The sequence below is a fragment of the Uloborus diversus genome, chromosome 4, assembly GCF_026930045.1.
Source record: "Uloborus diversus isolate 005 chromosome 4, Udiv.v.3.1, whole genome shotgun sequence".
Classification (NCBI taxonomy): domain Eukaryota; kingdom Metazoa; phylum Arthropoda; class Arachnida; order Araneae; family Uloboridae; genus Uloborus; species Uloborus diversus.
The window spans coordinates 14,198,826-14,211,492 of NC_072734.1; the positions used below are offsets into that span (position 1 = coordinate 14,198,826).

At 35.5% G+C, this 12,667-nt stretch overlaps 2 protein-coding genes across 2 annotated transcripts in view; both read right to left on the reverse strand.

Annotated features, from left to right (window-relative positions):
- LOC129221576 (obscurin-like) overlaps window positions 1–12,667 on the reverse strand; it is a 294,822-nt gene that overhangs the window by 254,993 nt on the left and 27,162 nt on the right. The window contains exons 3-4 of the mRNA XM_054856083.1: window positions 10,462–10,555; window positions 5,313–5,584 (exon numbers count right to left, since the gene is read on the reverse strand). Of these exons, the coding sequence (XP_054712058.1) occupies window positions 5,313–5,584; window positions 10,462–10,555 (366 nt within the window). The remainder of the gene's footprint in view (window positions 1–5,312; window positions 5,585–10,461; window positions 10,556–12,667) is intronic.
- LOC129221578 (receptor expression-enhancing protein 5-like) lies at window positions 311–1,635 on the reverse strand. The gene has a single exon (XM_054856084.1). The coding sequence runs from the start codon at window positions 1,455–1,457 to the stop codon at window positions 942–944; it is 516 nt and encodes a 171-aa protein (XP_054712059.1). The 5' UTR covers window positions 1,458–1,635; the 3' UTR covers window positions 311–941.

Sequence of the window (12,667 nt, forward strand, 5' to 3'; positions counted from 1 at the left end):
TTGTATTTCAAGTAAAATATTGCATAAAATATTGAACGCATAAATCGTACTTCACTATATTATTTTGCAGATACAGAAAATTAAATTTTTATAAAAGGAAAACCAGGGTTATTTTTGAACATGGACATCGGGAAGCATTTATTTATAGATAGGATGAAATCTCTTGTGTAAGAAATTGAGGAAAAGATTTGTCTTTCGGCTTGTTTAATTTCCTAAATCTTTTGATGATGTTTACAGATTTATATTATGTAGTAAATGCACCGTTACTTTCGTACGATACGAATATGTGAAATAACCGAAACTTGACAGATACCTCATAAAAACAATTTTATATCCAACGGTTCTGATAGGTCACAGGCACTAACTACGTGAAACTGATATGTTTTTAGAAGGAAGATGTTTTAAAATGCAATGACTTTCTCAACACTATTGTCAGATAGCAGTGTCCTCAAAGTTTGGACCGTTCGAACACTTCATTTTTCTTCAAGACAAAATTATTAGAAGCCAAGAATTTCCCACTTTGAGATCAGTTGCTTGAGAGATTCATTTTCGGATCACTGCAGATATGTGATAAAACTAATTTGAATAACCAGTACAAATTGAACTAAATTTACCGATTCAGCATCTACCTACAGTAACAAAAAACACAAATGTATCTTCTTGCAAACGGGAGACGAAATTCCTTCATACAAGTTCACTGTAGATATTCGATTCGACGCGAATCTTAGGATGAACTATTTTGATTTTTATGAAAAAATCCCAAAAGCTTCTGGCACTGTAATTTCCGACAATCGCTGACGACACTTCTTGGCGAGCTTATTCATCCGAGGGTTCATTCTTCGGTGCTTCGAGTCATTCGTTCGATGAATCACAATCGATCACGTCAGAAGGAGGAAAAACATGGAAAGAACCTTGTCCCAAGCCACAAAATTCGGAGCAATTTAGTTTGACTTCTCGTGTTCCCCGGGGGAGTTGTCCTCAGAAGAAGCTTCCTCTGGTTCCCCAAGATGAGTCAGGAAGACTGGCCGGATGAACCTGTAGTAAATGAACCTGGATCCGTTGAGCCGCCACGGCAGGAAGCACCAGATGAGGAACATGCACTTGAGCATCCAGTAGAAAGGGATAAGGGCAAGGATGAAGTCCGAAAAGAACTCGATGAGGGCCAGCCCAGCGAACACCACCCAGTACGTTAGCCAACAGGTATCATCCTCCTTGTTCTTGCTCTCGATAGCCAATATGGATGCGTAGGCGGGATATGCGAAGCCAATGCCATTGCAGATGAGCTGAGCACCGTATCCTATGATGACTAGGAAACCTAGGACAAAGCAGGTGCCTAGGACTATCTTTCGCCGTTCGATTCCAGTAGATTTTTCAACTTTTATCAAGTACTCGTTAAATTTGTTCTCTTCCTGGAGCTTTTTGTCCAGGTTTATCAGGGCAGTGTTTATCGAAAACATTTTGATCGAACTCGGACACGGGTCCTACTTTAAGTGAACTGAAACAGGACGAAGAACAAACAGAGGAGAAGCTTTCGGTTACAACTTCTGAAGATCTGTTAGCTCGCGATAGACAGCGCTTGTGGAGGGACAAGACGATCTTTTTTTTTCTCCCCCTCTCCCGTTCTGGAATAATCTCACTACTCCTCATTCTTCCACTTTATTTCCGTCCCTAAGGCCTTGGTGATTACTGCCGCTTGCCAAAAGCCTTGGCATTGTTTCTCAGAATTCATTTTAATTGAATCTACCATTACTTCCAATAAAAATAGCAACAAGTAGGTGATAGTAGCCTGTTCGCTGCTTTCTCATTAACTTTATACGCGGACGTATAACTTTCCAATTCTTGATGATGAATTTCTAGCTTGATAATCTGCTAATCGTGCGAGATAGTACATTCGAATCGTTAAATAACGGTAAAATTGTTACTTTAAGTCGTAAGTTTTTCAGTAATAAAAAAAAAGTAGTACCTTGATGAAATACGTTACGTTCATTAATCCTTCAAAAGCATGCAATTAGGAACCGTTCCAAAATTACCATCATAATTGCGGAAATTGTTTTAACTAGTAATGGGTTTCGTTGCTCATTTTAGATGCGAAATATTATCAAGCTATTAGCATTTTTTTAATGCTGAAATTATCCGGCATTTTTTATATAAAATTCGCGCTTTCACTAACAAGATTGTTAATACGTTTCTGGGTTTTTTTTTTTTTTTCACATAATAATTAGGATCAGGACTAAAACCAGAGGAGTGCCTCGCTTTCAGCACCTCTAATTAGAACCCCTTCCCGCTCTCCCCTTACTAACACTTCAAAACATGAGTGCATACACTTTTCTTACTAATTTGAACCATTAAAAGATAGGCAGAGATAGTGCAAGCTTTTTTTTTTTTTAAAGGTATGGAAAAATTCTTGACATTTTTAGAGACGTGAAATTCCTTTTAGAGGAGTACACTATACGAAAAGGACGAAGATCATATTAGTGGCCAATTCTAGTAAGAACTGACTTTCTAGGAATTAAATACAAGATGACAGGAAGAGAAGAAACCCGCACAATTTTGATTTTTAACATTAGGAAAGTTAGGTATTTTCTATTCAAAAATAACCAAGTGTTCAGATGCAATATTTTCAAACTTTCAATTGCCTTTTTTTGTGGGTCAATCCAAGGCTCTTAAATAAATTGCACTCTTCAACTCATTTTGTGTTTTGTAGCTCAAGATCAAGAAGGGGTAATACCATAGACTCTATATAGATCGAGAGTAGTATAAGAGTAGATCGTAGTAGATATAAGAGTAGTTGATATAAGAGTAGATCGAGCTATGGCAACCCTTTTGCTGCTCACAAACCAAACCATGTGACTAGTGGGTATCCTGACAACGGCGAGTGTTGATCGTAGCAGACGACGTCTTATGTTTGCCAAGCGATAAGTTTATTTTCTTATTCATAACATCCAAGTGCGAGAAAAATGGTTCACTATTGCTGCGCATTTCCTTGCATAGAAAAATATGTAAAAGGATTACCTGTAACATTTCACAAGTATGCAGTACTATTACTATTACATTTTGTTTCATTACTTGCAATTATTCTTTTCCGAGCAGTATTCCGATATGAAATTCATAACTATTTCTATTAAATATTAAGTTTTATCAGTGAAACTCATAGAAATACATTTTATACACTATTTTGCTAGCTTCTGGAAGTATTTTTTTATCCTCAGAGAAGTGAATTGCATTTTAAAAAGATTTTTAAGTGTTAGCAAGTTAGTCTAAATGTTGGCGACAATTTTTTTTCAGCCAATTTGAAAGATCCCCTTTTTAAAATGAAAACAGTCTTGATTTTTAGTTTTCTCTTTTATGTATACACATACTATCTTTAAATAATTCGTATTTCTATGTTGAAATTTTAAAATTTTCGGGATTCTAAAATTTGACCCCTCTTAATTTGTGGTGATATCCGTTTAATAATGATTTGACGTTATTTAGACAGTTTGAAATACCAAACTCGTTTTGAGAAGACAACTTATTTCTATCACATTGATTTAAGAATGTAAAGTGAGAAAATAATTCAGTGTTTGGTTTACTACAGTGACGGATTTCTAAATTGGCCACTATCTAGTATAGCTTACGGCGGACAACTTCCGTAGACAGCAACATTTTGAAATTCTAAATTCCTTCGGCATTCATTACAAACTTTGTGTCCCCTAATTTCTTCCACTATTGTAAGAAATCTAGTATAGGCAGTAAGTTTCAGCATAATATACAAAGCAACTTGTTTCAACTTGTTTGCAGCGAATACTTTTATTCAACACATAACATTACACTTAAAATTTTCAGTTTTAAATGAAATAAAAATTACTGAAAACTGGCATCTAAAGCTAATTATTAATGTCAAAATAATTCATAACTAGAAGAAAAATAGTTCCATCTCTGCACCGGGGAAAGAAAAAAGAAACTAATGAAAGTCGATTCCGTCTTAAAATAAATGTCGCGTGTCAAACTATAGATAACGCCGTCATCTAGCAACCATGGTGCCAAAGGTTTCGCCAAACCCCTACACCAGTCACATGATAGATGTTTGAACCAATTTTCTTCATCAGCAAGAATGAGAAAGCTCAGTCTACTCTTATTATTAGTCTATGGGTAACACCCATTGAGAAAGGACAAAACTATTCGCAACTCCAGACTCGAATACGCTACCTTGCGGTGATTAACAATACTAAAGAAAACGGTAAAACATTCCATTCCACGTGTTTTCTTTGAGGTAAATTACAGGCTTCAGACAGTTTGTGATGTAATGTAATTTCAGAAGAATAGAAAAGAAAGCTTCCCACAAACACGACGAAAAATTACTGTCATTTGCTGAGCGTCAAAGCAAGTTATAAGTTACGGCGTGATAGACAGTGGCTGCAGCGCCCCCTATAATTTATTGGAGTTGCGAATAGTACAACAAAACGTAGAGAATGTGAAGCCTTCAGTTCTTGAAACAAGTTACATGATAGATTTCAAAGTAAAGTATAGGAAGAAATCAGGTTTCTTTCACTAGTTTCACATGAAACGTAGATCCCATTCGTCGTAGTTAATTCAACCTTGAACCACGGGATTTGGAATTTTTGCCTCGGCTTTTAATAAGTCAATGATTGGACTTGCTCTCTCCAGTAACTAATTTTAACTCTTAGGTTACACTGCATATGGCTACTGCCTCAAAGTAACCCTAATTTTTTGTCTAATTTATCCTTGATTGAACAATGTGTAATTATTACAATCACCTCGTATCTTTATTTTTTTAAGTTGTGACTGTAATGCCGGGATAAAACCCTGAATCTCATCTATCCTAAAAAACAAATTCGTAACCACCAGACCACGAACCGGGAGGGTTTGTGTAATCAATGCTTTCAATTAATGTGCCTGATAGAACAGTGCATGAAAGTATGCACCATTGGAAACAAAAAATGAATTCCATATACTTACGCTACTGAAACATACCTTTCAAAAAAAAACGTTATTTGGAAATTAAAAAATGAAAATAGAAAATGAAAATGAATGTGACTTAGTTTAATTTGTTCAATACAGACAAAACCGAAGTGATTCAGATATATTTCTAATAAACCATGTATGACGAAAATATACAATGAATTCCTTACAGATGCGCAACAGATACATATCTATTGTGCAAAGACATTATTAAAATGAAAAAAAAAAATCAATGACATTAAAGCACATTTTATTCTAAAGAACCCGCTATTCAATGCGAAAAACTTATGAGTTCCCTCGCACAGAGCAGTGTGACTGTTCAAGAACTGTATATAAAAAAAGCTGCATACCTTGTTCTCTGAGATTGCGTCTTTTCCGTACGTAATGGAATCTAATGTTGATTTCTTCCCTCCGAAGCTACCCGACATGGTGGACACGTCTGCTTCGTAGGCTTCATACCCACTGATTCGAGATTTTTTGGCGGACAAACTGTCCTCCGAGGATTCCATAAAGTGATGGCCGATCTTCCGGTGGGAGGACCGATGCACGGACATTGATTCTTCATCCATGGAAGAAGAAGCAGTCACAGACCGGTGAGAAATGCTTTCTGTTGCACTGCCATCTAGAAAAGCAAAATTAAGAAAAAAACTTTGAAATTGTTTTTGATGGATAAAGCATTTTAAAATCCACGATTACTTGCTGAAAAAAGGTATTTCCTCCCTCAAAAATTGTAGACTCTTTGCTTTTTCAACATTCACCCCCTCAACGCAATGAAATTGCGTCTTCGTAAAAGGGCACATAGATTGTTATCCATCATTGTCCCTAATACAGATATGCAACAACTAGATTGACCATCGAGAAATGTCATTACCAGACATCTTGACATAAACAATTTGGATTCGAGGTAGGAAAGGAAGGAAATTTCCTCCAGCCTCCTATACCTATAGTAAGCTAACAAAAGGGGCACCAAGTTGCTAGACCATCGTTGGTGGCGATTAAAACAGATCTACGACAGCTGGCTTAATCATCAATAGATATCCCGTGCAAATGGTGGGTGAACCTCTCCTCTGTCTTGCGGCAAAAGATAGTAGGGGAATGTGGGGCAAAGTGAAATAGTTAAAATGACTGAGATTTGGAAAAAACAAATGAACAAATGAGAAATTTATTCTGAAAATTACAGTACATAACGAAAGAACATTCTATTTAAAAAATAAAACTTGCATTGAAACAGTGTTATTTATTTTTGGCAGTAAATTTGCACCTTCAAAAAAAAAAAAAAAAAAAAAGACCATTTTCACTTTTTTCCCCCATGGGGAAAAGCGAAAAATAAAATATTTTTCTAATGGAATATTTTGTATTAATTATCGAAAATATTTTTGATCAAATGAATTAGTAAATAAAAGGTTAAATGAAAAAATGAATATACTAAAACAATAAACTGAAAATTAAACTAATTAATTATTCAACACATGACGAAAAATAAATGAATAAGCAAAAGAATTAATGAATAAGAAAATAAATGAATGAATGAATAAATATGAGAATTACTAAATGGTGGAATGTAAATGAATGAATTAATAAATAAATACGTAAGTGATTGAGCGAGTAAACAAAGTAAACAAAATAAACTGTTTCACTTTGCTCCGCATGTACTTGACCGATAGTAAAAAATATTTAAAACACAAATAAGCTAAATATTAACTAAATAAATACTTCACAGAGTATTAGAAGGTCTCAATTAATATTCAAAATGTTAGTAACAAGAACTTTATCATTTTATAATAACAAAAATAATTTTTGACTTACAACAAAATATTAAAAAATGAGTATCAATTTTTGAAAATTTCCTGTATTATCTATGCTTTAATCTTCGGTGGTATTTTTTTCTTGACTGGAATAGATTACATACACTACTATAGGGGAGGGTGGCCCAAAGCGGGTAGGCCTTCGTATGCCCCCCCCCCCCATGGTGTGTTATCGGCGATCAATACGTATGTCGTGTTTACCCGAACACCCTCGAGTTATTATCAGTCCCAGCGAAGCAGCAGTGAAGCGGCATGGAGCAACCAGGCTTAAATTTTAAAAAATGATACTTTTTTTTAATGAAGATTTGTAACTTGTGATTAGTCGAAGACCAGCTTATTTTTTTTATTGTCAATAATATTGACTAACATAAAATACACCACCAACGGCAGGTAGCTAGTCAACTATTTTAATCATTTATAATTTCATATCTGATTGGCAGATGTACCCAAACCACAATTAGATGACCTTACCCGCTTTGAGCTCAATGGTTAGGTAGGGCAAAGCAGGTTTTTCACATGTTTGTTAAGTTTTATAATAAATAAATATTGGGTTTGAAATAATTCAAAAATCACTTTTTATTTTGAAGTTCAAGAACCCTGCTAGGAAATAAAAACGAAATTGTTGCGATTAAAATCCAAAAACTACAATTTTCGAGCGTTCTTCGAAAATCGCCCCGCTTTGGGTTCTATAGTTCCCCTATAGTTCACCTATTACCAGATAGGTGACGCTAAAAGCAGAGTAAATATTGCTCTATTTCACTTTGCCCTACATTGCCCTACTAGCAGCTCTGGTAGATGCTGCTGTATAGCATGATTTAGAAAAAAAATTCTATAAAAGCCTACCTAAGACCGTGGATTTTAAAACGTTTTTCTCAAAACTTGAAAATTTTCACTTATACATCCCTTTCTTCTCACTGACTCATAGGCAGCTGATGGAAAGGGAAATTTCCTACAGTGACCTATGCCAGTGATAAATTGCTGAACGACCGACCACAGGACTTTCGGGCCCATGGCGTTGGGCATCTCGCTCTAAATCATCCAAAGACAGACCTGATGTTCTCATCTCACCTCTTGGTGCCTTGGTTTTTTTTAAAAAAAAGTTTATTTCTCAATTAACTGGATTGCAGCATGCGTAACTGTTGTCTATGTTCCAAGTATGGAGCCGCTATAAAATATTCAAGTTCAAAATATTTTTTAAGTGACTTTTCATTTGAAAGAAAATACAATTTTGAAACTAGAATCAAAAAGTGAAATACTTCCGTAAAATCTCATCACAAAGAATTGATTGCTTCTCGATTTGGTTCAAAAATTATTATCTCGTTTTTAAAAACGCAAAAGGGTGAGTTTCAACAGATAGAACCTGAACGAGACTTTTCTGAAGATTGTGCTCAATAAACCAACGTCGACTTCTTTCATATGTCTGCTAAATTTCAGTAATAAATAAATAGGTGGATGCAATACTGGAGTCAGTACATTTTATGATCTCAAGTAGGCCAGGCGTTTTTTCAGAGCAATACTGTCCAACCACGGATTGCATGGAATTTTCAAATGTCCAGATAAGACGAATCTATGTGAATAAGGGGGAAAATAAAAATTTGATGCGCGTATTCCGCTCATTTGAATGAGACTCTGCTTCTGCAAAAGCTGACATCGGTAAAAAAAAATAATAATAATAGATTCGTCCATTTCCGGTTGTAAAACGGATGTTTGTCTTTCCATACAATCCGTGGTCAGACATCAGTAGTGGATACGAGGTTTAATAACCAAAAATGAGCAATTTTTCTGTCTGAAACAAGGAATGTCGTCAAATGTTGGAATCGAATGCGTATTGCTCGCTGAATAGTTTTCAAAGAACCACCATTACGAATATACTCTTCCACAAAAGCTACGTCATTGTCACTACTTTACACGTATACTGCTCTTGGTCGATACCACTTCCACCACTGTATCTCCACTACAACCCACACGGTGCCCTCTTCAAATACTGGAGGTTGATATGCCGCACCCTATAAATGTGTGATTTCATTGAAAAATAATTTTAGAACAAATTAAGGTTATTTCCGTAATACTTAGGAGTTTCGTTTTTATTTCCAAATTAGTGAACCCGTACGGCTTTGCCCGTAATAGAAAAATTAAAAAGTCTTTTGTTCGCCAGTATATTTGCAAGCAATGTATGGTGAATTTTCTCGCTGATTGGCTTGTACCCATGTTACGGTTCCACGTTATAATAATTTCGTAATTTACTCGTCCATCCTATGATAATTTTGTTCTTGAAATTAGAATGTAAAAAAAGAACCACATCGAATTTTCGAAAAATCACTTCGAGGTGCACACCCCCATGCTGCAAACTAACTTTGTGCCAAATTTCATGAAAATCGGCCGAACGGTCTAGGCGCTATGCGCGTCACAGAGATCCTGACCGGCAGAGATCCGGACAGAGAGACTGTCAGCTTTATTATTAGTAAAGAGTAAAGAAAAGATAAAGATTTTGCAAATGTTTTGAGTTATCATGTATTCTTGGATGGATGTATGTTGAAAAGATATTATAAATGAAAGTATCACCTCGATCATTTCATCCTTCACCCTTTCAATGCCATAAAATCAATAGCCATTTTTGAAGGGATACCAAGTAAGTAGGTCATCGATGGCTTTGACACAAATCTACGGTCTCTGACTTAATCATCGACAGATGGTGTCACCGGTCACCTCCACTTCTGTGATTTAAATATGGAGTTGAAGGAGAGGGAAGTTCCTCCAAATAATGCATGGTTTCTCCAAACAAGCAAGTTATATGCGAATGTTTCCTTTGGTATTTCCCCAGGTTCAGACACCCGGGGCTCGAAGTAATTTTGTAGAAATTTCAAGGCTGTATGGGCTATGGGGCCTCCTGGACGCAGATCCGCCGAAGATATCTTTACACAATTTCTTTGTAGTTACTTTTTTTAATATAAAGAGATCATTTATTCAAATTTTTGCCTACGTGCCTTTATCTAATATTGCACGAATAGGTGACGGGGGAGGAGGGCTTCATGGCTTAAAGATCCAAATAAAAGAATTATGAATAAATCTTAAATAGTATGTTTTTTATGAACTTTACCAATGCAAGACTTTATAACATTAGCGCCTAGTCTTTGACATCAAAAACTTAAGTGACGATAGGGAAGTTCCTCCAAATAATGCATGGTTTCTCCAAACAAGCAAGTTATAGGCGAATGTTTCCTTTGGTATTTCCCCAGGTTCAGACACCCGGGGCTCGAAGTAATTTTGTAGAAATTTCAAGGCTGTATGGGCTATGGGGCCTCCTGGACGCAGATCCGCCGAAGATATCTTTACACAATTTCTTTGTAGTTACTTTTTTTAATATATAAAGAGATCATTTATTCAAATTTTTGCCTACGTGCCTTTATCTAATATTGCACGAATAGGTGACGGGGGAGGAGGGCTTCATGGCTTAAAGATCCAAATAAAAGAATTATGAATAAATCTTAAATAGTATGTTTTTTATGAACTTTACCAATGCAAGACTTTATAACATTAGCGCCTAGTCTTTGACATCAAAAACTTAAGTGACGATAGGGGGAAAAAAAAGCCAAGAATATCAGTAATCGAAATCTTCCCTGAGCCACCTCCAGTCTAGACGCGGATTAAAGCTCTGTGACGACTGCCTGGAAATTTGCATGAATCACCAACTTACCTTCCGTGTATCGGTACGAGGTGGCAGATGCCTTGAAGGATGCTTTGGTGAAGGACATCCTATCCTTCTGGCAGCCAGCCACGGCGGCTTCACCCTGCGAACAGACAAGAGAATGTCTTCTCAGTCAAAAGGAACCTTTCGAACAATTCAAATCTTTCAAAATATAAACATAATCAACTGAGGAGTAATCTACCAAAAAAGAAACATATACAGTTTTTAGAAAACTCGTTTTTCCCATTTTCTCTCCTTCAGTTGGTTTTAACCGAACCTCCTAGCTCCATACGCAAAAGATTCTATCAAATGGTAACAAATCCGTTCTCTAAAGTTTTCATTTCGAACAAAGGGGAACATAACCTAGTTGCATCTGTTGAACGAAAACTATTCTTTTCTTTTTTTTCAAAAAAGCACATGTCCAAAATCTCCAAGTTTTAATCCACTATTTTGTAGTAAGTTACCGCCCTAAGCCAGGGCTAAGGCAGAAATACTTAAAATACACCACCAGCTCAGTTATTCCATTCGAGGACTGCAGTTTCGTGCTTTTTAGCACTCATCAGCCCGAAATAGGAATCACATGAGCTGGAGGCGAAAAACCTCTTAAGGGAGTCAAGAGAGTCAAACAAACTGGTAGCTAATGCAGAATTAGCAAACCAGATGAGCGACCGCAGCAATGGTGCGGTTCAACTCAAAGATTGATGGCAAAGCATGGTATTTGTAGTAAGTTGAACCGCACCATTGCTGCGGTCGCTCATCTGATTAGCTAATTCTGCATTAGCTACCAGTTTGTTTGGCTCTCTTGGCTCCCTTAAGAGGTTTTTCGCCTCCAGCTCATGTGATTCCTATTCCGGGCTGATGAGTGCTAAAAAGCACGAAACTGCAGTCCTCGGATGGAATAACTGAGCTGGTGATGTATTTTAAGTATTTTAATCCACTAGTTTTAGGTTCAAGTAGGGGAATCTGGGACAAAATGAAATGGCTAAGATGACTGAGCTTTTATACAATGAACAAATTTTAAATTTGTTTTGAAAATTATAGTACAAAAAGAAAGGACATCGTATTTTATAACAAAGCTTTCATTGAAACAGTATTTTTTGTTTTTGGCAATAATTCTAAGTCTTCAAAAAAAAAGTGGAAATTTTTCACTTTTTTCATGGGGCAAAGTGAAAAATGAAATATTTTGCTAATGAAATCTTTTTATTTTGATTATAAAAAGTATTTTTGATTAAATGAATTTGTAAATAAAATTTTGAGTGAACAAAAGAAAAAAAATGGAACAATAAACGAATAATGAAACTAAAAAATTAATTAATATATGAAAAAACTAAATGAGGGTGTAAAAGGGTGAATGAAAAAGAAAATAAATGAATGAATGAATAAATAAGTGAATTACTAAATGAAGGAATGAAAATGAATTAATTAGCAAATGAATACGTAAGTGTTTTTTAGTAAATGATTAAGTGAGTAAACGAAATAAGCTATTTCACTTTGCCCCATCCACTTTGCCCCGCACGTACTCGACTACTTGAGCAAAATATTTAAAATACAAATAAGTTTAATATTAACGAAATAAATATTGCACCGCATATTAGAAGGTTTCAATTAATATTTAATATGTTAATAACAAGAGCTTTGTAATTTTATAACATCAAAAATAATTTCTGACTTAAAACAAATATTACAGTAAGAGTAACAATTTTTTGAAATTGACTGTATTATCAAATACTTTAAGCTTTGGTGGTGTTTTTTTCATGACTGGCCTAGACTACATATGCAACTACGTTGTTAAAAATTTACTAGACAGCTGGCACTAAACGCAGAGTAGATATTTCACCTTTTCTCGTTGCCCTGTTATTTCACTTTGCCCCATTTTCCCCTACTTTCACATGAAGGTACGAGGGGTGATATGTTAGGGTTTCTGTGAAATTGGAGCTATCGACATTCAGGTTTTCGTTCAAAAGGACACAGATTCAAAATTAAAATGGCGATACCTCCTTGATTTTTTTTTATTTTTCAAATATATATATACAGTGATCTCTCTCGTATACGCGACCAAACGGGACAACGAAATTTTCGCGCATAAGTGAAATTCGCGTATAAGTGAAAAACCCAAAAATTAGCTTAAATTCAATAAGTTAACATCAGTTATAGTAATACTAATAGTATACTACTAATACTAATGAATAAATTCGCACATAACTTCCATTTATAC